General features: G+C 40.8%; 1 protein-coding gene across 1 annotated transcript in view; it reads left to right on the forward strand.

Annotated features, from left to right (window-relative positions):
• Window positions 1–24,222, forward strand: part of Hmcn1 (hemicentin 1) — a 441,231-nt gene that overhangs the window by 395,658 nt on the left and 21,351 nt on the right. Inside the window, exons 84-98 of the mRNA XM_041662626.1 lie at window positions 157–291; window positions 1,020–1,210; window positions 3,442–3,523; window positions 5,795–6,064; window positions 6,500–6,670; window positions 6,791–6,961; window positions 12,516–12,686; window positions 13,050–13,220; window positions 13,659–13,829; window positions 13,978–14,148; window positions 16,115–16,264; window positions 16,843–16,980; window positions 17,991–18,112; window positions 18,807–19,044; window positions 23,697–23,759. Of these exons, the coding sequence (XP_041518560.1) occupies window positions 157–291; window positions 1,020–1,210; window positions 3,442–3,523; window positions 5,795–6,064; window positions 6,500–6,670; window positions 6,791–6,961; window positions 12,516–12,686; window positions 13,050–13,220; window positions 13,659–13,829; window positions 13,978–14,148; window positions 16,115–16,264; window positions 16,843–16,980; window positions 17,991–18,112; window positions 18,807–19,044; window positions 23,697–23,759 (2,415 nt within the window). The remainder of the gene's footprint in view (window positions 1–156; window positions 292–1,019; window positions 1,211–3,441; window positions 3,524–5,794; window positions 6,065–6,499; window positions 6,671–6,790; window positions 6,962–12,515; window positions 12,687–13,049; window positions 13,221–13,658; window positions 13,830–13,977; window positions 14,149–16,114; window positions 16,265–16,842; window positions 16,981–17,990; window positions 18,113–18,806; window positions 19,045–23,696; window positions 23,760–24,222) is intronic.

Genomic DNA, 24,222 nt, shown 5'->3' on the forward strand with positions numbered 1-24,222 from the left:
TAGCTCAAGGGAGGCTGTGTGGCAAGGGCTCTCTTGTCCGGTTATGGTTCAGTTGCTGACTGGCCCATAAATCTAACCTGAAAAATATTACGCTGCTGTGACATTTTCCTAGGTCACTGAGAGGCATCTGTGTTGTTTCCTAATCTGTTTCCTCAGCCCACTTTGACAGTGTCAATGGACACAGTGAACTTGTTATTGAAAGGGTGTCAACGGAGGACTCGGGCACTTACGTGTGTACAGCCGAGAACAGCGTTGGCTTTGTGAAAGCGATTGGATTTGTTTACGTGAAAGGTAGGTAAAAGCCGTCCATGGTCGCTTTGTGATTTATTCATAATGAAAGTTTGTTTCCTCACTATGAAGTAATACAACATGACTGCAGTTTATTATTCCAATGTCATAAACATGTATAGATTCATGAGAGTAGAAAATAAAAACAGCTCAAAGGCAGAAAGGGGCTGGGGAGATGTTTCGGTGGTTGAGTGCTTGCACCTCAGGCATTAGAACGCATGCGTGTTTGGATGCCCAGAGCCCACGAAAAACCCAGGCAGATGTGTCAGGCACCTACAAGCCCAGCACCCAGGAGACAGACAAGAGATCCAGAGGAAAGCTGGCAAGGAGTCCAGCTAGGATTGGTGGGTTCCAGATTAAGACAGAGATGCCGTCTCAATACATAAAGTGGTGTGTGATTGAAGAAGACCCATGACGTTAACTTTGGGCTGCACACACACGCAACCACAAGAACACCTTTACACGTGTGTTCACAGACACACACTGCACAGCACACACCAAGTAAGAAAAGGGTAAATAAGGAGATCATTGGCATGAAGTGGGGCCGTCCCTGTATGAGAACTGAAATTGATAATATTACCTGGGGATTCAAACGAGTTATGGTTCTGGAAAACCCAAGACATTTCAAAGCAGCTTTCCCCTCATTGCTAAATTATGACTGTGTGGGTCAAAAGCCACACAGGAACTCAGCCCCAGCTTTTCTCTTCTGCCTGTCTTATGGTGCTTCTCAGAGCCTCCAGTCTTCAAAGGAGACTACCCCTCTAACTGGATTGAACCACTTGGCGGCAATGCGATCCTAAACTGCGAGGTGAGAGGAGACCCTGCCCCAACCATCCAGTGGAGCCGAAAGGGGGCCGACATAGAAACTAACCACAGGATCCAACAACTGGGTAACGGCTCCTTGGCCATCTACGGCACCGTGGTAGGTCTCACTGGAGTTGTTGACACAATCCACATTGCTATGTCTTGCGTCAGCGCCCTTCATAGGTGGGCATAGAGAAGAAAAATTTCTATAATCCTGTGAAAACCATGAAATCTAAGCTAGTGTATTCCTTCTTTAAATTTGTTAGTTAAAATTAAATATTTTAAATGTGTGTTCTAACTGATGTATAAGAATAATGTACCTATCAATAATAGTATAGCATGAGGTGTTTCAATCTGTGTATATTGTAAAATGTTTTAATCATATTAAACATTTATTAGATGTTGTGATGGAGATCTTTAAAGCCCTTTCTTCTAGCTTTTTGCTTTGTATCTGCATTTACCTTACAGTGCAATAAAACACCAGAATCTTTTATGTTTACTAACCATAACCAGTACTCATTCGTCCTTTTTTTCCCATCACTTCCTCCTCCTCACTCCCCCAGCTTCTGGCAACCACCATTCTACTCTCACTTTGTGAATTCCCTCTAAGAGTGTGATCACACAGTACTTATTTTTCTGTACCTGATGTGTGTCTCTTATGATAATGGCTTCCAGTTCCATCTGTCTCATCACAAATAACAGGATTCTAGCCTTTATTATGGATGAACAGTGTTCCATGATATGTTTAATATTATTTCACTCAGCAACTAAATCCTTTTGAAACTATGAAGCAGTAATACAAGTTGATGCTGTTTTTCTTTCAAATAAATATAGGCAATATGATTATTCTGTTGCTTTTTCCCAATCATTGATCTCTTATTTAATATTAGGAGATAAAATTCTCAAATCTATTTTAGAACAAGATCAAAATTTATAAACATGGTTTATAAGTAAATTATAGGATAAATTTTATCATGAAACTGATGTGGGATGACCTTCTGTATTTGTGTTACTTTATTTGTTGATAAATAAAGTTGTTTCAACCAATGACTTAGCAGAATAAAGTCAGGTGGGAAATCAGAACAGAGACAGAAAGAGAGGGTAGGCAGAATCAAAGAGAAGCCATGTAGCTGCCAAAGGAGAAAGACACCAGAACAAAACCTTACCTGGTAAACCACAGCCTTGTGACAATACACAGATTAATAGAAATGGGTTAATTTAAAAGTTAGTTAATAAGAAGCCTAAGCTATTGGCCAAGCAGTGTTGTAATTAATTTAGTTTCTGAGTGATTAATTCAAGTCTGAACAGTTGGGAAACAAATGAGCAGCCTCCACCTACAGGAAACTAACACATATATAAGGTTTTGATAGTGCTTCATTATTCAGAAAAGGAGTGTAAAGAGGTGATTCAGCTAAATATTTTAGAGTATAAACAGTTCATTAACTCACACTTGGTGAGCCCTTAGATGCTTTCATTCTTAATTAAAATAACAATTAAAATGCAATTTTCTAGTCCAGTGGACCTTTCTCAGGCTTTATTTTCCTGATTTTTAAATATTAGCTGATGTTGGTCAATACTTCAGTTTTGAGATTTTTTCTTATTTGAATTGATGTCATATTAAGTCTCAGTTTTCCTCATTGGTGCCTTTTCCTTCTACTCAACTATTAGTATTTCTCAAACTTTCAAGACTCTTCAAATCCCACTGTTAATGTTCTGCAAAGTCTTTCAATTATACAACTTCATAGTCCTAAATATGCAGCCTCAGCCCTGAGACTTCCAAGTCCCATTTCCAGCTGTCTCCTAAAAACTTCCATATGGATAATATATTGAAACTTCAAGCTAAGCACATATATGGTACTGAAAATAAGTAAAATCATGCAGTACATGTTTTCTATATCATATATGTACAAATGTATAGAAGTCTGTAGCTTATTATTACAAGTAAATTAATTTTTTACTTTCCTTAATTTCAAATTCCCTAGGAGCCCAGCTTGATACATTTTCAAAAGCTCAACTTAGAAGTCAATGTTGGTTTGTTTGTACTGGCTGGTTTAATGGATTTTAAGATGGCCATAACCATCACATTTATATTTCTCCTTCATGATTTTAAAGAGGTGGTAACAAAATGATGCTATTTTTACTTTGATTTCCTAGTACTCAATATTGTATAAAAATTTTTAAGTTTAATTCTCTTTTGTTCCCCAATCTTCTTTTTCCTCGTTTTTCGGCCTATGTATAAGCTTAGACATGGGTGAGGTTTTCTATTTTTGTTAAAATGCTTTCCCTTAGCACTGAGAAAGTGGCGAGCCCTGCAGACCTCTGCTCTCATTATCACACTTATTCCCACAGAATGAAGATGCTGGCGACTACACGTGCGTGGCTGCCAACGAGGCCGGGGTGGTGGAGCGTAGCGTGAGCCTGACTCTGCAGAGTAAGCCGTTCCGTCCATCTCCAGCTAACACAGCAGGGGGCGGTGCCTAATGAAGAAGGAGCATTTCCTTTAAACTTGCAACCTGGCAGTAACTTCCACATTGTGCTTAGTCTCCTTTCCTGGAGATAATGGAGCAGGGTCATGAGCCATAACACCAATACACTTCTGTAGAATCCTTTTCTGCTCTTAAGTGACACCCACAGTTTACAGTCACCGTGTTCTGGTGGCAAACCCCTTGACAACAGTAAGTGCTCTCTGTGGTTCCCCAGACTCTTGCCACATGCTCACAAAGGGGTCATTTTATGTGCTTTTAAAATATGTACTAACTATATTACAGTAGAAAAAAATATTTTCAATAATAAGAAAAATATGTATTGAAATAAAGAGTAATTTAACGGAGCTCAAAAGGGCTTCAAGGTGAACTGGCAGCCCTCTTTCATGAAATAACTGTTTATTCTAAATGGATTCTTCATAGAATCCCTCAGTAAATGTTATCAGCAATCAGCACATGCAAAATTAGAGAAACATGACAGGCTCCGCTGACCCAGGTCAAGAAAAACGTCATCAGATCAGCTAACACACAAATCTTGACAGCTAGTCTAAAAAGGCCAAAGATATTATTGACATTAAGATCAAAGCACAGAGCAGTGTTTTCACTGAGAAAAAACATTCCCATTTGATTAATGATGGCATAAATGATGTGCTTTGTTTGACTATGAAATATGTACACATGGAACTTTATATTTGTATTACATTATAGCTGTATAGGCATCAAAAATACCTACGGTATCTGAATTAAAATTCTAAGTTCAACTGCATAATTTTCTTGGCCTTGGTATCATGAGCAGACAAGCTTATTTAGTAACTTTATTGGCATTTAGTGTGAATGATAAACCCAAGGCATTTGCTGATTTGGTATCAGTTTGCAAATACATAATGTCATTTAAATATGAGGAAGTAAATGAAAGCAGGGTCCATGTCTATATGGATGTGAGAATGTATCGAATGGTGAATCAGTGGAATGACTCCGCCTGGTACCTATGTTCTATATGATACATATAGAAGAGCAAGGTGCCATGGGATGGTTACTGAGACAGCAGAGCTAAGGTGAGAACGTGACATTTCTTAAAGACGTGTCCATAATGCATTATAAAACACTAGCATATAAGTATTACAACCAAACATGTTTGCTTCCATTTTTGTTTTACACTTAGATAGCAATGCACATTTCTGTATATAAAATAGGCCACTGCCATGCCGAAGTGTCATTGAGAAGTCTGCCTTCTCCTAGCTCAGCCTCCCCATCACTGTGTGGTCACCCCATGGTCCGCTGTTTCCACAATGTCCTTGCTGCCCTCCACTCACTTGTTCAGCTGCAAAGGCACCAAGATTTCTTGGGGGAAAGAGAAGCATAGGCTTTAGCATGCACTGAAAACTTTGTGAATGACCACCCCACTCCCTGGGTCAAGCATCTGGTCATAGAAATGCCAGCTCTATCTCCACAAAATGGAGGTACCTTCTCCCTGCTGAAATGATCGTCCCCAATTTTTAAAACACTGTTCAAGATCTTCCTCCCTAAGTTAAGTTTGCAAGCATGTAGAATGATACAGAGATAAGCATCCTGCCTGCAGCTGCTTTCAACTCCTTTTATATCTGGTCCTTTCCAGGACCTTCACTTGGGTTTGCTGTTCCTTCCCAGATGCTGACATCTTCTCCCTCCTCCCGAAACTCCTTCCTTTCGTTGCTAGGATTCCTGTTTCTTCTCCATTGATTCCTTGGTGCTCAGTTCTCTGTATCATTTGCAAAGGAGCCTTCTGCCCATTTCTTAATGCCCTCACATGCTTTCTGTGTCTCGTCATCTTTTTCCCATGTCACCTTCTGTTTTGAAGCCATCTCATCCAATTATGGAAGACAGATGCACATTCCTCACCAGCATCTCAGTTTTGAGATTTCTATGTGAATATATCTGAATCTACCTTCCATCTAGGCCTGTTTATGTGAGTGTCTCACAGACTCCTCATAGTCAGTGTCCTAAAAAATAGATAAATCATTACCCACCCCCCACTGCCTCCCATCAGATCTTCTTCCCTTTGTGTATTATCAATTTATGCAAACACAAACCTTATTGCCCAAGCCAAAACCCCACTAGTTCATACTACTAAATGTCAAAAGTCCTATCATTCTTTTCAAACTAAAGTCACCACATTTTATAAGATAAAATATTAACATAGCTTCTTCACAACTAAAAGCCACTATCTATTTTCCTCACAGGTCCTCCCATTATCACTCTTGAACCCCTGGAAACTGTTGTGGATGCTGGTGGCAGAGTCATATTGGACTGTCAAGCAACCGGTGAACCTCAGCCAACCATCACATGGTCCCGCCAAGGGCACCCCATCCCCTGGGATAACCGAGTTACCGTGCTGTCTAACAGCTCCTTGTACATCACTGCTGCTCGCAAAGAAGATACCTCTGAATATGAATGTGTAGCCCGAAACCTGATGGGTTCTGTCCTTGTCAGAGTGCCCATCATAGTCCAAGGTAAGTAGGAAGCAGAACCTGAGACAGCTCAGATACCCAGTCTCCTTATGATTTATCAACGAATGAGATTTAAGCAACACAGTTGAGTCTTCAAATGCCATGCTAATCATTGATAATTCATAATCATTCATAAGATAAATTATCATCCAAAACTAAGCAAAAGCTTTCAGAAAAAATTATGTATATGATATATACACATATGTGTATATATATAATCTTTTATTTTTTCCATAGCCATGACCACATGAATCAGCAGAGGATCTAAGAGGGAATCTAACTTATTGAGTTATTCTAGATAGTTATTTCTAGATATTAACCCCTAAAGGAAATCTTCCATAGCTGTTCCCCAACAATGACACGCAACTCTACATGCAGTGTGTGACTTCAATGAGGTTAAACTTGCAAACCTAGGACAATGCAATGTCTTCTTTGCAGTGCATGGTGGGTTTTCTCTGTGGTCTTCCTGGAGGTCCTGCAGTGTCACGTGTGGAAAAGGCATCCAAAAGAGGAGCCGACAATGCAACAACCCACTTCCAGCCAATGGTGGGAGGCCCTGCCAGGGGTCAGACTCAGAGACACGACACTGTCAAAAGAAGTTGTGTCCAGGTATGCTTCCATAGGTGTTTAATAGACTCAAACTTCTGTTCCCTAACTTTGGGCTGTCCCCGGTGTTAGTGCTTGCCATTTGAATTTTCCTGGTGGTGTAACGGTTTCACCTTTCTGCAGTGGATGGTCACTGGTCAGAATGGAGTTTCTGGGAAGAATGCACAAGAAGCTGTGGGCATGGCAACCAAACCAGGACCAGAACTTGCAGTAACCCGTCGGCTCAGCACGGCGGGCGGCCATGTGAGGGGCATGCCGTGGAAACCATCATGTGTAACATTAGGCCTTGCCCAGGTAAGGACCCAGCGGTGACACCAGCCAAGCTTTCGCACATTAATTCCTATCCTGGAGTTAAGATCCTCTCTTCCTTCATTGGGAAATGGTATTAAGTCTTCCGTCTTTGGGAATGTGTTCACTCTTTGTGTTCTTTTCCTGCTTCACACAGAAACTTGTGAGGAAATGGCTCTGTTGCAGGAAAATATCTCCCTTCACAGAACAGGAAAGTGGCTCTGCACTTGGAGTAGTTTTAATCATGCACAGAAACTATATATACTATAAATATTACCAACTCATAAATTTGAAAGATGCTGGCGACTTCAGGTGATATCTAATCTAGTCATCCTTTTGCAAGTGAGGAAATGAGCTATTTGCCAGGAAGTGTGATGATGGCGAGGAGCCTGCTTACAGCTTCCCGTTAACCATCTTATTCGTCTACCTTGCCCATGAGTACCATGTCGTCTGCTTGGTACTCCTTTTGTTACTGATGTCATACTCGACGCCTCTCTCAGATTCAAGTGACAGGGTCAAACTTAAACAGAGGATTCTTCTTTCAGATATAATAGAATGCAAGTATTTGTCCGATGCTTCTGCTGGTGTGTTTTCCGTCTCTGATCTCCACTGTTCTTCTCTTTGGCTTAATTCTCCATTAAATTCTTCCCATGTGTGGAAAAAATGACTACAGGCAAGTAGTAGCTCACAGAGGCCTTGTAATCTCCGACCTCAGAGGGAAGAAGTTCCTCTCTCGAAGGCTCATGTCAACTTCTGAGAAATAACTCTGAGTTTGTCACATGTATTTGTCTTAACTGAATCTAAAAGGTGGGCACTTCTGTGGCAGCTTCGGTGACATGCTCATGGAGGTAGTAAAGGAGTACTGGGTCCAGAGGTCCTTGTTGTGAACCTCGTAGGAAACCTTCTCTTCAAGTAGAAGAGGGGAAGGGCTAGTCAGAACTCACTCGCTCATTCTAGACTCTAGGCCATGTTCATTATGTACTCTCATCTGAAGACATTTGAATTTCTAAACACTTGATTGGATAGAATATGAAATGTTCTATTGACTATAAAGAGACTATTAAGTCAAGAATAATTTTAACATTGATAAATGTATTGAGTAAACTCAAGAGAGTACTGGCGGGTCAAAACTGAGAGAGAATAATCAAAAAAGATAGAGATCACTCAAAAAGAGACAATCATTGACTTATATATTGTGTCTTGTTATACACATGAAGAAAAATTTGGAAAACCATGGGAATTTTATTAACTAACTCATTAACTAAGCTTGCATAGTTAGTAGAAGGGAATTGAATATTTGAACCCAGGCTGATGTGATACCCAAGACTATTTCCTTCCATCTGGAATACTTTACCAGGAATTTGGTTTTATTTCTATTGTATTTCAAAAAAAGGGGGAAACTTATCTGAGCATGGTAATATATTACTATAATCTTCCCAAAAATTTGTCAAAAGCCAGCTTTGGCTGAACTCGTACGTTCCAGGGTAGGAGCGTGAGGATTAGAATTATTAGGCAAAAGGAATAGAGATATAGGAGAAATAAGAGACAGAAACATAGGACAGCGTTGAGAGGGACTTTCAGTGAATACTGAACTCACCTTGTTTATCATTCCACACGTATGTACTTCACTCTAAAGTGGTTGGGGAAAGGCAACAGGCTTCATTAGCACGACTCAAGGTAAATAGACTTCAATTCTCAGACCTTAGGTCCAGGTGGGGCATGTCTACTTCAACACTCAAAATACTAATTAACCTCACGTAGGTCAGAATCTCTCATTTGTAGCCACACCCATTGTTAACAACTTTGCAAGAACAAAATAAGCTCAAACTCTCTGACCTCCAAACAAGGTGGAACGGGCTCACAGCTGCTTGTGACCAACAAAAAAATTAAACAGGCAGACAAACATAGCCCACTGCCCTGAAGTCTTTAACATGAGTAAAACATCAAGTGTTTGCTTTAGTCTCTAAAGTAACAGCATTGTTTCAAAACAAGAAGAAATATAAATACCTAATTAGAGAGTTTGTTTTCCATTGTCAGCTTAGGAAATTATGAAGTGAAAGGCTAAACGTTGTTAATAATTACCGTGTTAAAATAAACATCGATTTTCTCTCCATGTTTGGCAACTATGTATTTACTATTATTTTGCCCACAGATTTATTGGTTTACGGTTTGTGTGGGGGGGGGGCTTTCCTTAGTTATTCCACTGTCTGCAAGCCAACTGAATTTAGCTCTTGTTTGGGTATGCTGTTAGCAGTGCACTCTCTAGTAGTGAGACAGTGAATGAGAGCCCTGTCTCTTCTCAACTGAGTGCTAAGTGATGCCACCCCAGTAGGTAGATGCCAACTATGGAGGCAGTAGAGACCACAGAAACTAGCAGGTGCTACTATTTCCCCTTAGAGTATGTACGTGTAGGGATGCTTTACAACTAGGTAAACATTTTATCCGTCTTTTCCCCACTAGTGCTGACATCCATTTGGTTATTTCTTGCATCTGTTACTCATATGCTTTTCATAGAATACTGATTTTTCTGTTGTATCTTGCACAGCTGTTATCCTTTTCTATTGCAAAGAACTTTTGTTTATTATTTATTTATTGACTTATATCAACAAGGGCTCATTATTCAGCAATGGAATGACTCAAGTATAATTCAGGGGGTTTATAATACACCATTAATTTATCCCTTGTTATGCTCAAAATATCCTGGGTTTGGATTTTGAAGATTCAGTGCACCCTGAGTATTGTAGTTTAATACACAGAAGCCAAGCCAGGAGCCCAGGATTGCACAGGCCCTAAGGACCTGCTGGCTCCGGGTCTTCTCAAGAGTGGTTACTACTATCCCAGGCCTCTGCTGCTCTTCACAGAACTTCCACGTATTATAATAAACGCACTGACTGTGGTTTGAAATCTTATTTAGCAATTCTCTCTTTTTGTGTTTTCTTTGTGGATTAGTTTGACTATTTAGGAGGTTTTTGGAATCTTCCAAACATCATGATCTTGTATGCTTGCTCTGGTTTACATTATATTTCTTAGTTTCCTTTTCTTTTTGTGTTTTGTTTATCTCTATTTAAAAGAAGTTTTCAATTCTACTCCATCTTCTGTCATAAAGATCAGTCTTGGTTAGGGTTTCTTTGTGAATTAGAAATAAAAAGGTCAATGGATGAATGTACCCCTGTGAAGGAAAAAAAAAAGAAATAAAAAGTCAAAACAAAACACTTTCAAGGGGAGTTTTCAAGCCTCTATTTGTGTAGAGTAGAAAGAAGGCGTACATTACATAAACAAATGCCAGTCAACCCTAACCTCTGCTGATAATGCATCTCTATGTCATCAGAGATTTCGACTTTGATTAACGAACATCCTTGAAATTCCCTTTACCTTTCCTCCACCCCTCCTCACATCCACTCCTCAGAGAGAGTAAGGCACATTGCTTTGGGGAAGGCCCAAAGCCCACCCCACTATGTCTAGGCTGAGCAAGGTATCTATCCAAAGAGAATGGGTCCCCCCCCAAAAAAAAGCCAGTACAAGCAGGAGGTATAAATCCTGGTGCCACTGCCTGCAGTCCTGCAGTCCACCCCAGCCATACAACTGTCACCCACATTCAGAGGGTCTAGTTTGGTCCTATGCTGGTTCCTTTACTGTCTGACTGGAGTTGGTGAGCTCCCATTAGCTCAGGTAAACTGGTTCAGTGGTCTTGACCTCTTTGCTCATATTCTTATTCCTCCCACTCTTCAACTGGACTTTGGGAGCTCAGACCAGTGCTTCAGTGTGGGTCTCTGCCTCGGTTTCCATCAGTTGCTGGATGAAGTTTCTATGGTGATATTTAAAATAGTCATCAATCTGACTACAGGGCAAGGGCATTTTGGGCACCCTCTCCTCTATTGCTTAGGGTCTTAGCTGGGGTCATCCTTTTGGATTCTCAGGAATTTCTCTAGAGCTAGGTTTCTTGCTAGCGACATAATGTCTCCCTCAATCAAAATATCTCTTTCCTTGCTCTCATTTCCTTCCTCCATTTCAACTATCCTTTTCCCTGAAGTTCTTCTCCCTCTCCCCTTTAGGCCTCTTTTTCCCCTTCCACTCTCCCTTCTCTCCCCACCCCCATGCTCCCAATTTTGTCAGGTGATCTTGTCTATTTCCCCCTTTCCAGGTGGATATATATATATATATATATATATATACATATACATATATATATATTTTAGGGTTTACCTTGTTATTAGCTTCTCTAGGATCATGGACTATAGGCTCGTTATCGTTTGCTTTACAGCTATTATCCACTTATGAGTGAGTACATACCATGTTCATCTTTCTGGATCTGAGTTACCTCACTTAGGATAGTTTTTTTTCTAGTTCCATCCATTTGCAACAGCATGGTGATTTTAAGTGTTCCCTCCCGGCTTCTTAGGGTTAGTCAAATATTGTCTTAGAACAAATTCTTGTTGAGTACAATAGGTTCCTGTGATTGTGTTTGCTGCTGTCTGCAAAGCAAGAGAATAAGTAGTCACCTTAATCAAAGATCAATAATTATGAGAAAAAATAAATAAATAATTATGAGGAAATGCAAGATGTTTTAATATTTCCTTTAAAATCAGAAAAATGATAATCTCATTGGTTAACTTTAATATTGCAGTTTCTTAGAAGTTGTGTTGAGAATACTTAGATACAAGTCTTAACCCCACTTTTGTTTCATATATCTGGCAAAGCTAGTGATCATAGAAGCATGCTTTATGATCACCATATCTAGAAAGCTCTCTGAGGAAAATATGGCCTGATACTGACTCCTGCATGAGGGAACCCACAGTGCTGCTTCTCGGCCCACGCACCTAGGAGGAAGCGGTGGGCTGTTCCAGTCCTGTGGTCCTGATGCTGTAATGCATTCACTGCCAAAAGGAAGTCCTTAATTGCGCTTTCTGGAAACTGTGGGTCAGTTTTGTTTCTGTTGTTTAGCAAGTAGGTGAGTGTGTTATTCCGAATTTCTAATTCATGAACATTATGTAATGGAGAAAACTGTTCAAAGGCTTAGACCTGTGCAAATCACCCTGTTGCCGGAAGATCCAAGAACAGAACATGGGTAAGTGAGAAGCCAGGCCACGTTTGGGGATGCACGCCTGCAGTCTTGAGTCCAAAACAGCATTGTTGAAAATGTCTTCTTACCCACAGCACATCTAGATCTGTTAAGCAGACTTGTTTAGAAGCTCCTGGTCTCTTCTACTATCCCTAGAGTACCAAATGTGCACAAACGCTTAGCTCGGGCTTGAACACTCAGGTTCTGTTTACATATGGTCGCTTGATTAAATTTGATTTTAGTAAAATAGCCTCCTTTGAATAATTGTAAGCATTTATGTTGGCAGTTGTTAAGCCTTCTGAGTGTCCCTGGACACAATTCCCTCTGCAAACCAAACATGAGAGAAGGAGGACATCATTAGTTATATTTCTTTTGGTGCAATTTTAGTTATTTTAGATTGTGGGATTTTTTTTAACTCGCTATGGAGTTAATTTATTTGCATAATTTTGTTTTTTAAATAAATACCGTCCTGTGGCTTGAAACTGCCTCTGTTGTTTGTAGTTCATGGAGTGTGGAGTGTTTGGCAGCCTTGGGGTGCATGCAGCAAAAGTTGTGGAAAAGGCAGTCAGACGAGAACAAGACTTTGCAACAACCCACCACCATCATTTGGTGGAGCCTACTGCAGCGGAGCAGAAACCCAGATGCAAGGCTGCAATGAGAGACACTGTCCAGGTGAGACAAGTAAAGTTCACACACTCACCTACTGATACCTCCCACTCACCCAACAATGGCATTACCCCAAAATGGCCACAGTTTGACCTGGTCATGGTTTTTTTAATTTTTTTTTATTTATGCTTGTTTTGTGTGTGTGTGTGCATGTGTGTACCCTGTAAAAGTCAGAAGAAGGGGACAGATGTGCTACAGTTAGGAGGCAGTCATGAGCTAGGCTGGGTACTGAGAACCAAGCTAGGTCCTCTGGAAGAGCCACACGCACTTAACATCTGAGCCACCTCTCCAGCCAAGACCCTCTGATGATTTTTTAACCTGATCATTTTCAGGTAGTAACTGAGCACATATGATTTTATGTTACTACAGTTGACGGCAAGTGGGCGGCTTGGGCCAGTTGGAGCGCCTGCACAGTGTCCTGTGGCGGGGGTGCCAGGAAGAGAACGAGGGCGTGTTCTGACCCCGCGCCACAGTATGGAGGAAGCCAGTGTGAGGGGAGTGATGTCCAGAGTGATTTTTGCAATAGTGATCCTTGTCCAAGTGAGTGTTGGAAACAGTGAGTCGACGTTACTTCCTTAAAGCTTTATTTTGACTCCAAACCTTAAAGTTACAGTATTTTATTGCTTGCTCTTCAACCTTTAATTTAGGATGCCAAAATGTTTTGGATTGGTGTGTTCTGAATGTTACAGCCTCTGCTCAGCAAGACTGGAGACTGTGTCTCCCATATTACCTTTAGCTCGTGGGACAGCTTAAATATAATATCAGAGCAGTTGAAGGGAATCATCTTCACTAGAGTATCTCCTCTGTCTCCAATCAAAGCATCACCTAAGTCACCTGCTTTGGAAAGATATTCACTTATTGATTTGAATATCTGTTTATTTCTCGAAGGGTTTTCCTTGATTTGGGGATGAATGCCATGGTTTCTTTTACTTCTCAGCTTTAGAACCCTGTTTCATGTCAAATTCTTGCATGTTGCAGCCCATGGTAACTGGAGCCCGTGGAGTGGCTGGGGTACATGCAGCCGAACTTGCAATGGAGGGCAGATGCGAAGGTACCGCACGTGTGACAACCCACGTCCCTCCAATGGAGGAAGAGCCTGTGGGGGGCCAGATACCCAGATCCAGAGGTGCAACACTGACATGTGTCCTGGTGAGCCTCTTAATTCCAGTCTGTGGGATGAGCAAACCTATCGCTTAGTGATCCTTGTTGTCACCTTGTCGCTGGTATATCAGGAGTGTCCCAAGTGAAGATTGTAAAACTGATTCCTTACTATTGGTCCTTCCATTCTTGTTCACAGTGGATGGAAGTTGGGGAACATGGCATAGTTGGAGCCACTGTTCTGTCTCTTGCGGAGGAGGTGAAAGGATGAGGAAGCGTCTATGTGACAATCCAGTGCCATCCAAAAGTGGCCGTTCTTGTCCAGGAGATGCCACTCAGGTATCCAGATGCAATACACAGGCATGTCCAGGTAAGTGAGCTGTACTTTGGCAGGACCATGGCTAGCACAAGCGTAGAGTGATCTTGCAAATCAGAAAAAGGTACCATTTGAACCCCACAATAAATGAAACAGTGCCAGCTCTGGAAGGGAGTGTTATAAAAAGTTATAAAAGTCTGTGCCCCCTAGAACAGTGCTTACAGCTGGATTTTGGCCTTTGTTTGCTCCTTTGGGGCTTCTTTGTGTCAGAGGACGTGTTTCTAATGATTGACACTGCAATATCACTGATGGGAAGATACTATTGGACCTTACAAAGCTTTAAAGTTTTCCTCAGAAATAAAATGTCCCTGAAAATCGAGAAAGCCCCATTTGCAGGGTGAGAACGATTTAGGTTGAGTGATTTTTACATGTAAGTAGACAAACTGAATGACCAAGTATCAAGCACTCAACTGCACAGCAAACATGCCCTATGCATCAATGGTCATGGGGGGTTTTGAGACTCCTTCCTGAAGCAAGAGAACAGTTCTGGCTTCAGCTGCTGTGTTTCATTGTCTAGACAGACAGACAGCCCGAGTCACAGAATCTGACAAGATTTCAAGAAACCCAGCCACGTAGCCAGATTGAGGAAATATCTGTTCAGTGCTGGGACTCAAGCTCCTCAGCTAAAATAGAAGCAACACTCATCAATAATCATTCAGACTGAATGATTTGCAACCCTGCCCACCAGCTCCCTCATTCTCCTGCTTAGGACCAAGGAAAGAGGGAGTTCTCATATTTGTTCTTTAATCAAATTGTTTTGGCATGAATTTTACAATGCTGTCAAAATTATATTTCTCAAATTTCTCCCATGTTAATTATCATCAGATAGACAAATACAATAACGAAGGCATTAACTATAGCTCAAGACTGCTAAGACCCCCATCTCCAAAGGAACTAGTACATACATGCATACATACATACATATAGGTATGTTCATATGCACACATGTGCACACACTGATCCAGATTGTACAATATACCACATTATTCAGACAGTGACCTGCAGCAAAGATTAGATGGTATTTTGCTTGTGAGATCTTTCCTTGTTCTAAAGACGGAAACAATAGATAGAACATGGTTTATATTATTAGCAATAATGACTAGTTCTACAGATGATATGTTTAAATTCTTTTCCCTTCGTAACATTGTAGCCTTGACCAGTATGTCTCCAAGCCTCCCCTCCCCCTTTGCCCCTGGAGACCTTTGTCCTACTTTGTCTACTTCCATGTTGTTTTTCTACATTCTCCATAATCATACAGGATTCTGTAATGCAAAGAGAACAGTTGTTAAGTATTGTCCCTATAAAAACAGTAGGTATAAGAAGTGACAGATATGCTAATTAGTTGATTTCATCTGTCCCCAAATGTATACATATTTTAAAACAACGCATTATCCACAATAAACGTACACAGTTTTATCAATTTCCAGAACACATTTCGAAGGCAAGAAGATAATGTATTCAGTCCTCTCTCTCTAGACCAGTAATGATGGTAGCGCTACATTATTTCTCTTAACTTTGTTTGACCAGTCTGCAAACTGTGTCTGTTTAAAGCTTCCTCTTAGTACCGTTGATAGAGTCAAAGGAGTTAATGCATATGAAGTGTTTACTGCCACACGTGACTTTCTCTGTAAACTCACGGTAGTCATGGTTTCATCACCATCAACAAACACATGCTTTATTTGGACTGTGAGAATGGACATACTGTATTCTTTGGCTTAGGAAATAGTACTCTGATGTTCACAGATCGGAAGGATACTAGATTTATGGGGATAATGGGTGTTATGTGAAAGTGGAATGTTTTAAAAGCTTATTAATTTGGCTTTCAAATTTGGATGCCCTGGGACTCTTTGATGTCTGAGGAAAGATTTGTAGCATCTCTGAGTGCTGGCTTTCCTTTCCCTCATGGAATGTTGATGGAATTGATTCCTTATCCAGGATTTTTTTTTTCTTCTCCCAAAAGGTGGACCCCAGCGAGCCAGAGGGAGTGTTATTGGGAATATTAATGATGTTGAGTTTGGAATCGCGTTCCTTGATGCCACGATAACAGACAGCCCCAATTCTGATACAAGAATAATACAGGCCAAGATTACCAATGTGCCCCGAAGTCTTGGTGAGTAGCTTTATTTATTTGAATAAACTTATTTATTACAGTTAATTAAATACTTAATTGTTGTTTATTTGAGTGTACATTCCCTTGTGTACCATGGTGTATATATGGAGATGAGAGGGCAGCTTATGGGGATGAATCAGTTCTCTCCTCCCACCACATGGGTCCCAGAAATTGAACGCAGGTAATCAAGCTTAGCAGCAAGCACCTTGATCCACTGAGCCATCTCATCTGTCTTCATAAATTTCTTTTTAAAACATGCTTTATTCTTTATCTTCCTGTTTTTACCTAAAGATTCTAAAGGATGAAATCTTAAGTCATTGATATAATACACTGTTTGTCCTTATCCCAAAGAGAAAGGACCTGGCTGGGGAGAGGGTCAAAGTGCATTAGTACCTGTATGAAAATGTTTTAGTGAATCCAGTATTTTGTACAGCTAGTATATGCTAATGGAAAAGATACCCAAGGACGCATTGACCATATATTAGTCAACTTTAGCATCCACCCTTGTGAATAATATACTACAATAATAATTGACGGTTAAATTTTGCTCTGTAACCCTGTTTATCTTTTTCTTTTAGGTCCAGCAATGAGAAAGATCATTTCTATCCTAAATCCCATTTACTGGACAACAGCAAAAGAGATAGGAGAAGCAGTCAATGGTTTTACCCTCACTAACGCAGTGTTCAAACGAGAGACCCAAGTGGAATTTGCAACTGGTTAGTATCAGGTGAACGTGATACTCTACTACATACAGACAGGCATAGAGGCATAGATATATAGATGCATGGGTTAGACATAGATAGATCACTGTAAAGCTGGGCGACTAAGAAAAACATGGTGCATGCTCTCGTGTCGTTATGACAAGTTTGTGGTGCACATTACATGAGTAATGGAAGAAAGCAGGTTTGTGGCTTTCTGTCTGTGGATGCTACTACAAGGTCTGTAAGGCACTGTGTGTTATCAAGAACAGTAATTCTACAACCCAATGCCTTCTTTATCTTCCTTTCTGTGCCTGTTGTCTTTAAACCTTGGAGAGGATTTAAAGCATGAATAACGAAGGGAGATCATTTTCGTTATGAGTTAGAGCCTTGTCTTTCACCACGAATCAGCTCATTTATGGTGATTCTCTACCTGACAGATGGCAACAAGGCTGAACACATTAATGCTTTCTGCTTGCTTTTGTCCTAATCATCGTGCGTTAGCCCTTTGAGACCCTTCCTGTCTTCGCAAAGAGTCATGCAAAGCTCTATTTCAGCCTCCTTGGAGCAGGCCAGTCTCAGTGGGATTGACCTCTGGGAAGAACGGTTAGGGAGGGGGCCTCTCCTTAACCAGTGTTTAGTCAGCAGAGGACAGGTGGACTATTTGATAGCCACTTACTTATGGTGCCAAAGCTCTGGCGAGAGCAGAACCCTGTAGAAGCCTGTGGGCATTGCTGGTCCCTGCTGAAGTTGTCTGGCCCATAGCCTCAGCAGGGATTTTGCATGAATGGTTGATTGTTGCTTGAGTCTAAGGTCTGGAATCTTCTGAGTAATTAAAAGTTATGCTTTTGCCACAGAGAAAGAATTTTGGAAGACAATTGAGTAAGGCTGACTTTTTAACAGGGAATCTGTGAAATAACGCTATTATATTAGATCCCTCTTCTCTATGCTTCCACCAACCATATATAGAATGATAATAATAACTGTTACTATTATTGCTGTGGAAATGAATGCAATGCCATTCCCAGGAGAGGTCTTGCGGATGACACACGTGGCGCGGGGCTTGGATTCTGACGGCGCTTTGCTGCTCGATGTCATCGTGAGTGGTTACGTCCTGCAGCTCCAGTCACCTGCTGAAGTCAGTGTGAAGGTAACTTGTTCCAAGATCTCCATGGTTATCAGTGTAACGGTGAGGAGGAGGCCAAACGAAAGTCCTGTGGCAGAGCACCGCGGTCCTCGGTTCTTACTGTTTGCTCTGCAGATAAATCACTGCTCCGGCAAAGTTGTAAATAACCATCTGGTCTTTGCTTAGAAATCTCCAGGGGCTCAGCTTTTAAATCTCTCTGAGTGTTTTTATTACCTAGTATATCAGAGCCAGAATAGCTGCTGTGCTGATCTAAGCCACTTGTTGAGTTTTCTCCTGAAAAAGAGAAGAGATCCCTATAAGAGGTTTTTGTGTACTACCAATAAAGAGGGGGAGAAAGGGAAGGGGAAATGATGTAATTATAATTAAATTTCAAAAGCAAAAATTCAACTTGAAAGAAATGGAAAGGCTTTGTGAGCTTCCAGAGTGGAGAAAATAGTCCCTCAGACAACTTGCTTTGTTCGTGACCTACAACTTCAGCATCTTGTTAAACCACAAATTGTGACAGTAAATTACAAATCTGGTTGTAATGAAAAGAGTCAACCTAGGAATTACTTCCAGAACACTACTGTGCTGTTGCAGCTCTATTCAGAATTCCACTGTTAATCTGCAAGGCTTTTCCATCTCCCTCTGAGCACTCTTCACAGTCCCCTAGGAAAAATGCCAGGTGCCGTGTTGACCCCCAAGTCCTTTTCCTTAGGATTACACCGAGGACTACATTCAAACAGGACCCGGGCAGCTCTACGCCTACTCAACCCGGCTCTTCACCATCGATGGCATCAGTGTCCCCTACACATGGAACCACACCATTTTCTACGATCAGGCCTGGGGGAAAATGCCTTTCTTAGTAGAAACTCTTCATGCATCTTCTGTGGAGTCTAACTACAACCAACTAGAAGAGACATTGGGTTTTAAAATCCATGCTTCCATTTCCAAAGGTAATATGATTAAAGAAAGATCCAAATATCTGTGCTGCCATCTTTTTCTTTTTTTCTTTTCTTTCTTTCTTTTCTGATTTTTCTTTTATTAATTATTTAATTAATTAGTTGTTTTTATGTGCATTTGGTGTTTTGCCATGGGTGCCAGGTCTGCTAGAACTGGAGTTATAGACAGGTGTGAGATGCCATGTGCGTGCTGGGAATTGAATCCAGGTCCTCTGGGAGAGCAGTCAGTGCTCTTAACTGCTGAGCAATCTTTCCAGCCCCTTTTCTTGTTCTTTTAAAAAGGATAAAGTCAGCTGCCTTGAAGCCATTCAAAACAGTACTAAGAAGGCCCAGACCTAATGTGCTAGAGTTAGGTTTTCCTTGTGTACTCCATTCTTTGTTTTTGTTGTAGGTCGGCCCTCCTGTGTAAAGATTGTTCAGGTACATTTAGTTTCCTTAGATGCCTCATCATAGCACCTGGCAGAATTGCTGTTCCAGTCCATATTCTAGGAGAGGATTAAAATATATATTATCCACCTGAATGTTTTCTTTAGATAATAAAGTCCTTTTTGAATCAATGAGTTTTCAAAATCTCTGAAATAACATGTAAAGTATATCACAGCTTAAACTAATGGGCAGATTCTCAAAGCCGCTTTCTTTTAAGCGCTTTATTCTCTTTATTGGGTACATTAATGTTGTCACTCAGGAAGGTGTGGATCAAGCAGAGATACAATGCAGAGAAAAATGGGAAAATAAAAGAATTCATACTGACATGTCTTAACAGCCACTTAGGCCTTAAATCAATGTGGCCATAAAATTTATCACCCACACCCGACTCCTATGAGAAAAGGACACCATAGTGACGTTTTACCAGGAAAACAAACGAAAAAGCTGTGGAGAATAGTTACAATACTATTATCTCTCATTCCTGGAAACTGCCGTGTAATACATCACTTCTGAACCACTGTCCATTTTCTATAGACAGCCCCATACCCTGAAGTGATGTGTGCTCTGTGCTGTGCTGTGGGCTTCTTTGGGGTGTCTGGTCCCCAGTGTTCCTTCTCATCCTTCCAAACCACTGCAGTTGTCAGTTTCATATTCTGTGACATTTTGAGGGTTTGTTATTGATTTTTTTTTTGGTAACATCTTTGTTCTTTTTTAGTATAAAGCTATCTTCATACCTAGGTAAAATGTTTACTATGTTTTACATTCCATGTGAGTTTTCAGCTCTCCTCTGCCTCATGACATAGTGGCAGACATCAAATGCTGTTTATTCCTCTCTTATTTCACTCAGCCATTCCCTCAATGTCTGCCCAGCTTTCCTTGGTGGTTGTCCTATAGCACCCGCGCTTGTGATGGATTGCAAAGATCTTGATCACAAGCTTTGTAGAAGAATACATCGTGTCACCACACCAAAATGTTGGACGTGCCTTGGAGAAGCCAAAGTATTGGCTAAATAGGCACATATACTTCTTATATGTTAGGCTTAAATGTTAAATGTTAAGCCTAAAGCCACGTGAACATCTTTGCATCATCTGAGATTGTTACTAAATAATCTGAGTCCCAGAATATAGGTAAACATATTTAAAGGCAATTAAATTCCGTTGCAGGCCTTGCATGTGTGATTCTATGATTTGAGTGTTGAAAGAGTTGCTCTGTGAATTTCGTTGTGTGCCTGCCGTTTCTCAGTAGCCACCAGGGGGCAAGCTTGCATGGTTGGTTCTTTAACAAATGTTGATGCTCTAAGTCTGTCCTAACAAAATCACAGAAATAGCCCAACATTACTATCCTAGAGGTTTCATCTAGTTTCTTTGTAATTGAAGAATTAACAAATAAACATCGTAGAAGTCGGACATGATATGAAAATATGACACATGTTTAATAATCTCTTAAAAAATCATTGAAATAATTATCAAGAAATAGTTGATTCATTTTTTTCCTAACATTCGTTGAGTGTGGGTCATGTATTAGACACCACTGTAAGTTTACACAAGTGAAGAGAACATTCATGGTGTAATAGTGATTGAAAAGAGCAGTATGCACTGTAATAAAGCCTGCATTTTCCACCCCTGGGTGATTGTGTGGCAATAGTCATGCAATAAAGAACAAATGTATTTGTCTTTTCCTTAACAATTATTATAGCAGATTAAAAGATCTACATCTCAGTGGATAGAATGTTTTCTATGCAAATAAAAAGACCCACTTAAAGACCCCACTTAAATGCTATACACAGAGGCACATGCCTGTATCCCCAGCACAGAAAAGACAAAAGGATCCTGGAGGCTTCCTGGCCAAATAATATAGTAAAAATGGCAAGTTTAGGGTTCAATGATAGAGAGAGGGAGACTTTGTCTCAAAAAAGCAAGGTGAGTAAGCAGAGGTTAAGGAACGACATCATAACATCAACATCTGGATTTCACACAATCAGGCACAGCCAAGTATACCCACACACAGGTGTGCAAACACATGTACACTCCACATACACATGGAAAGAATGAACAAAGGAAAATAATTCATAATGAAATATCTTGATTTAATATGAGAATCTGTAGATAAAGAAAACTAGCCATTTGCCTAACCTGACCTATAAGATCCTGCTGTGCTTTTTGTGAAGGAAGGTAACTTTAAAGAATTGTTATTACATTCTGGATAAAATGAAGGAAAATAAGATACAAATTTACATGATAGCTGAATTCTAGAAAATCCATTATATAGTTAAATCACGTGAAACTGTTTAATATGTAATATATCATTAAGTTTCTATCATGGCAGCCTCCTACTTACATCAAAGTTTTTCAGAGCAACAAATGCTCAGGACTTTCCTCCACATTGCAGAATTGTTGAAACCTGCGCCTGGGCCTTCCCTACTCACTGGGTTTTTCTTTTTAAAACTTTCCCCACTAGGAACTCCCTGTCACAGCCTGGACTGACCTTTAAACACACCATCTTCCTTCCTTCCCCTTTCAGATGCTAGGATTGCAGGCATGTGCCACCACACCCAGCTCCATGCACGAAATTTTAATACTTTATCATGCTAGCATACAAGGAATCTCCTCCTGCAACATCTCCCAAATGCCGCCTAATGAAAAAATGTCTCTCCCATTTATAGCCAAAAATGCAAAGCTTCTATATGAGAATAATGAATTCTGTTTCTAGGGCATGATTTTTCTTTCACAAGTACATCACCAACAATGTGTCCTACACACGTACTGGTTAAGTTTAAAGCATGTAGGAACAGATGACTAACTGAACATAAGTCGTAATAACCAATTCAAAAGGGCTTGCTTCTTAAGGCTGCCCACTCGAGCTTCTGCTCATAAACAGCTTATAAACTGTTGTTCCAAACGCCTCTTCTGAAATAGGTATCACAACAACAGTAAGGATGTCAGGTTTGAATGAAATGAAACAGATTGTAACCTTTAAGCCAGTGGTTCCCAACAAGTGGGTTGGACCCTTTGGGGGTCAAATGACTCTTTCACAGGGGTCACCTAAGATCATTGGAAAGCATAGATATTTACATTACAATTTGTAATAGTAGCGAAATGAGAGTTATGAAGTAATAATGAAATAATTTTATGGCTGTGGATCACCACAACATAAGGACCTGTATTAAAGGATTGTAGGTGGATCTTTCTGTCTGCCAGCCTGCTCCCAAATAATCACATGGAGACTTATGAAAGCTTAGCCGATAGCTTAGGCTTGTTTCTGACTAGCTCTTATGACTTAAATTAATCCATTGCTATAACTTATGTGCTGCCACATGGCTCGTGGCTTGTTACCTCATCTCCTACATATCATGCTTCCTCCATGGCTCCTCATGGCTCCCTTCTTCCTAGCGTCCTCTCTGTCCCCAAAATCCCGCCTAGCTGTTGGTTGTTCAGCTTTTTATTAATCCAACCAGAGTGACACATATTCACAGTTTACAAAACAGTTATTCCACAACAAAGGGCCGCAAACCCTTCAAGCTATCAGGTACTACATGCTCTGGATGCTTTTGCTCCATCCCCCTCATTCCCACTCTCTCACCCTCGCTTCGAGTGCTCTCAGGAATCTCGTTCTTCAGTGACCTTTTTCCTGACATCATTTTCAATTTGTTCTAGCTCAACCTGCCCACTTGCTTGGCTTCAACTGCTCAGAACAGGAAAACAGTCTCATGCAAGAATTTCAGCCAAGAGTCTCAATATTGCAAATGGATAACCCCAAGAAATGGGGGTTCCTGCCTAGAATGTTGATTTTCCACTAAGGCAAAGCATTTCTGCTGTTTGCCCTAGCAAGCATCTGAAACAGCATCTTTCCTCCTTCATGAAAGTGCACCAGTGGTCGGGACAGCAGGATGCACCTGTTGCTGTGCCTGGCACACACAGTTATCTTGGATTCTCTTTAGCTATTACAGAATAACTTATTTTGTTTTCTTTTTATTCCTGTTCATAACTTAAACAGAAAATTTGTTTTCAGTGTCAGCTTGCCAACAACCTCTGGACTAGTTCATTTAACTCTTGGTTGAAAAAACATGAAGTTCTCCATTCTTGTTTGTTTCCAACACTGTGGTTGGTTTTTTTTTTTTTTCATCGTTTCTTCTTTGACATATCTTTCCAGGGAAGGCGATACTAGGAGTGGGTGCCGGTGTTCTAACAGACTAGTTAATTGTGCTTTTCTCGCTTTGGCAGGAGAACGCAGTAACCAGTGCCCCTCTGGCTTCACCTTAGACTCCCTGGGACCCTTTTGTGCTGGTGAGTATAGGAATGAATAAAATATTTTCATTTCATATAGTGTCAGCAACAGGTATCTTTCCTTTACATTTGTTTATTTTGTGTGGAAGGGGCATGCAGTGATTTGTGACAGTGCCGTGGCTCATGACAATTCCGTGGCTCATGACAGTGCCGTGGCTCATGACAGTGCCGTGGCTCATGACAGTGCCGTGGCTCATGACAGTGCCGTGGCTCACGACAGTGCCATGGCTCATGACAGTGCCGTGGCTCATGACAGTGCCGTGGCTCATGACAATTCCGTGGCTCATGACAGTGCCGTGGCTCATGACAGTGCCGTGGCTCATGACAGTGCCGTGGCTCATGACAATTCCGTGGCTCATGACAGTGCCGTGGCTCATGACAGTGCCGTGGCTTCTGGAAATACCGTGGCTCATGGCAATACCATAGCTCCTGAAAAAGCCAGAGGAAAATTTGTAAGAGACAG

This window comes from Microtus oregoni, unplaced genomic scaffold (assembly GCF_018167655.1).
Source record: "Microtus oregoni isolate MIOR12 unplaced genomic scaffold, Mior012 000013F_ref0000133, whole genome shotgun sequence".
Lineage (NCBI taxonomy): Eukaryota > Metazoa > Chordata > Mammalia > Rodentia > Cricetidae > Microtus > Microtus oregoni.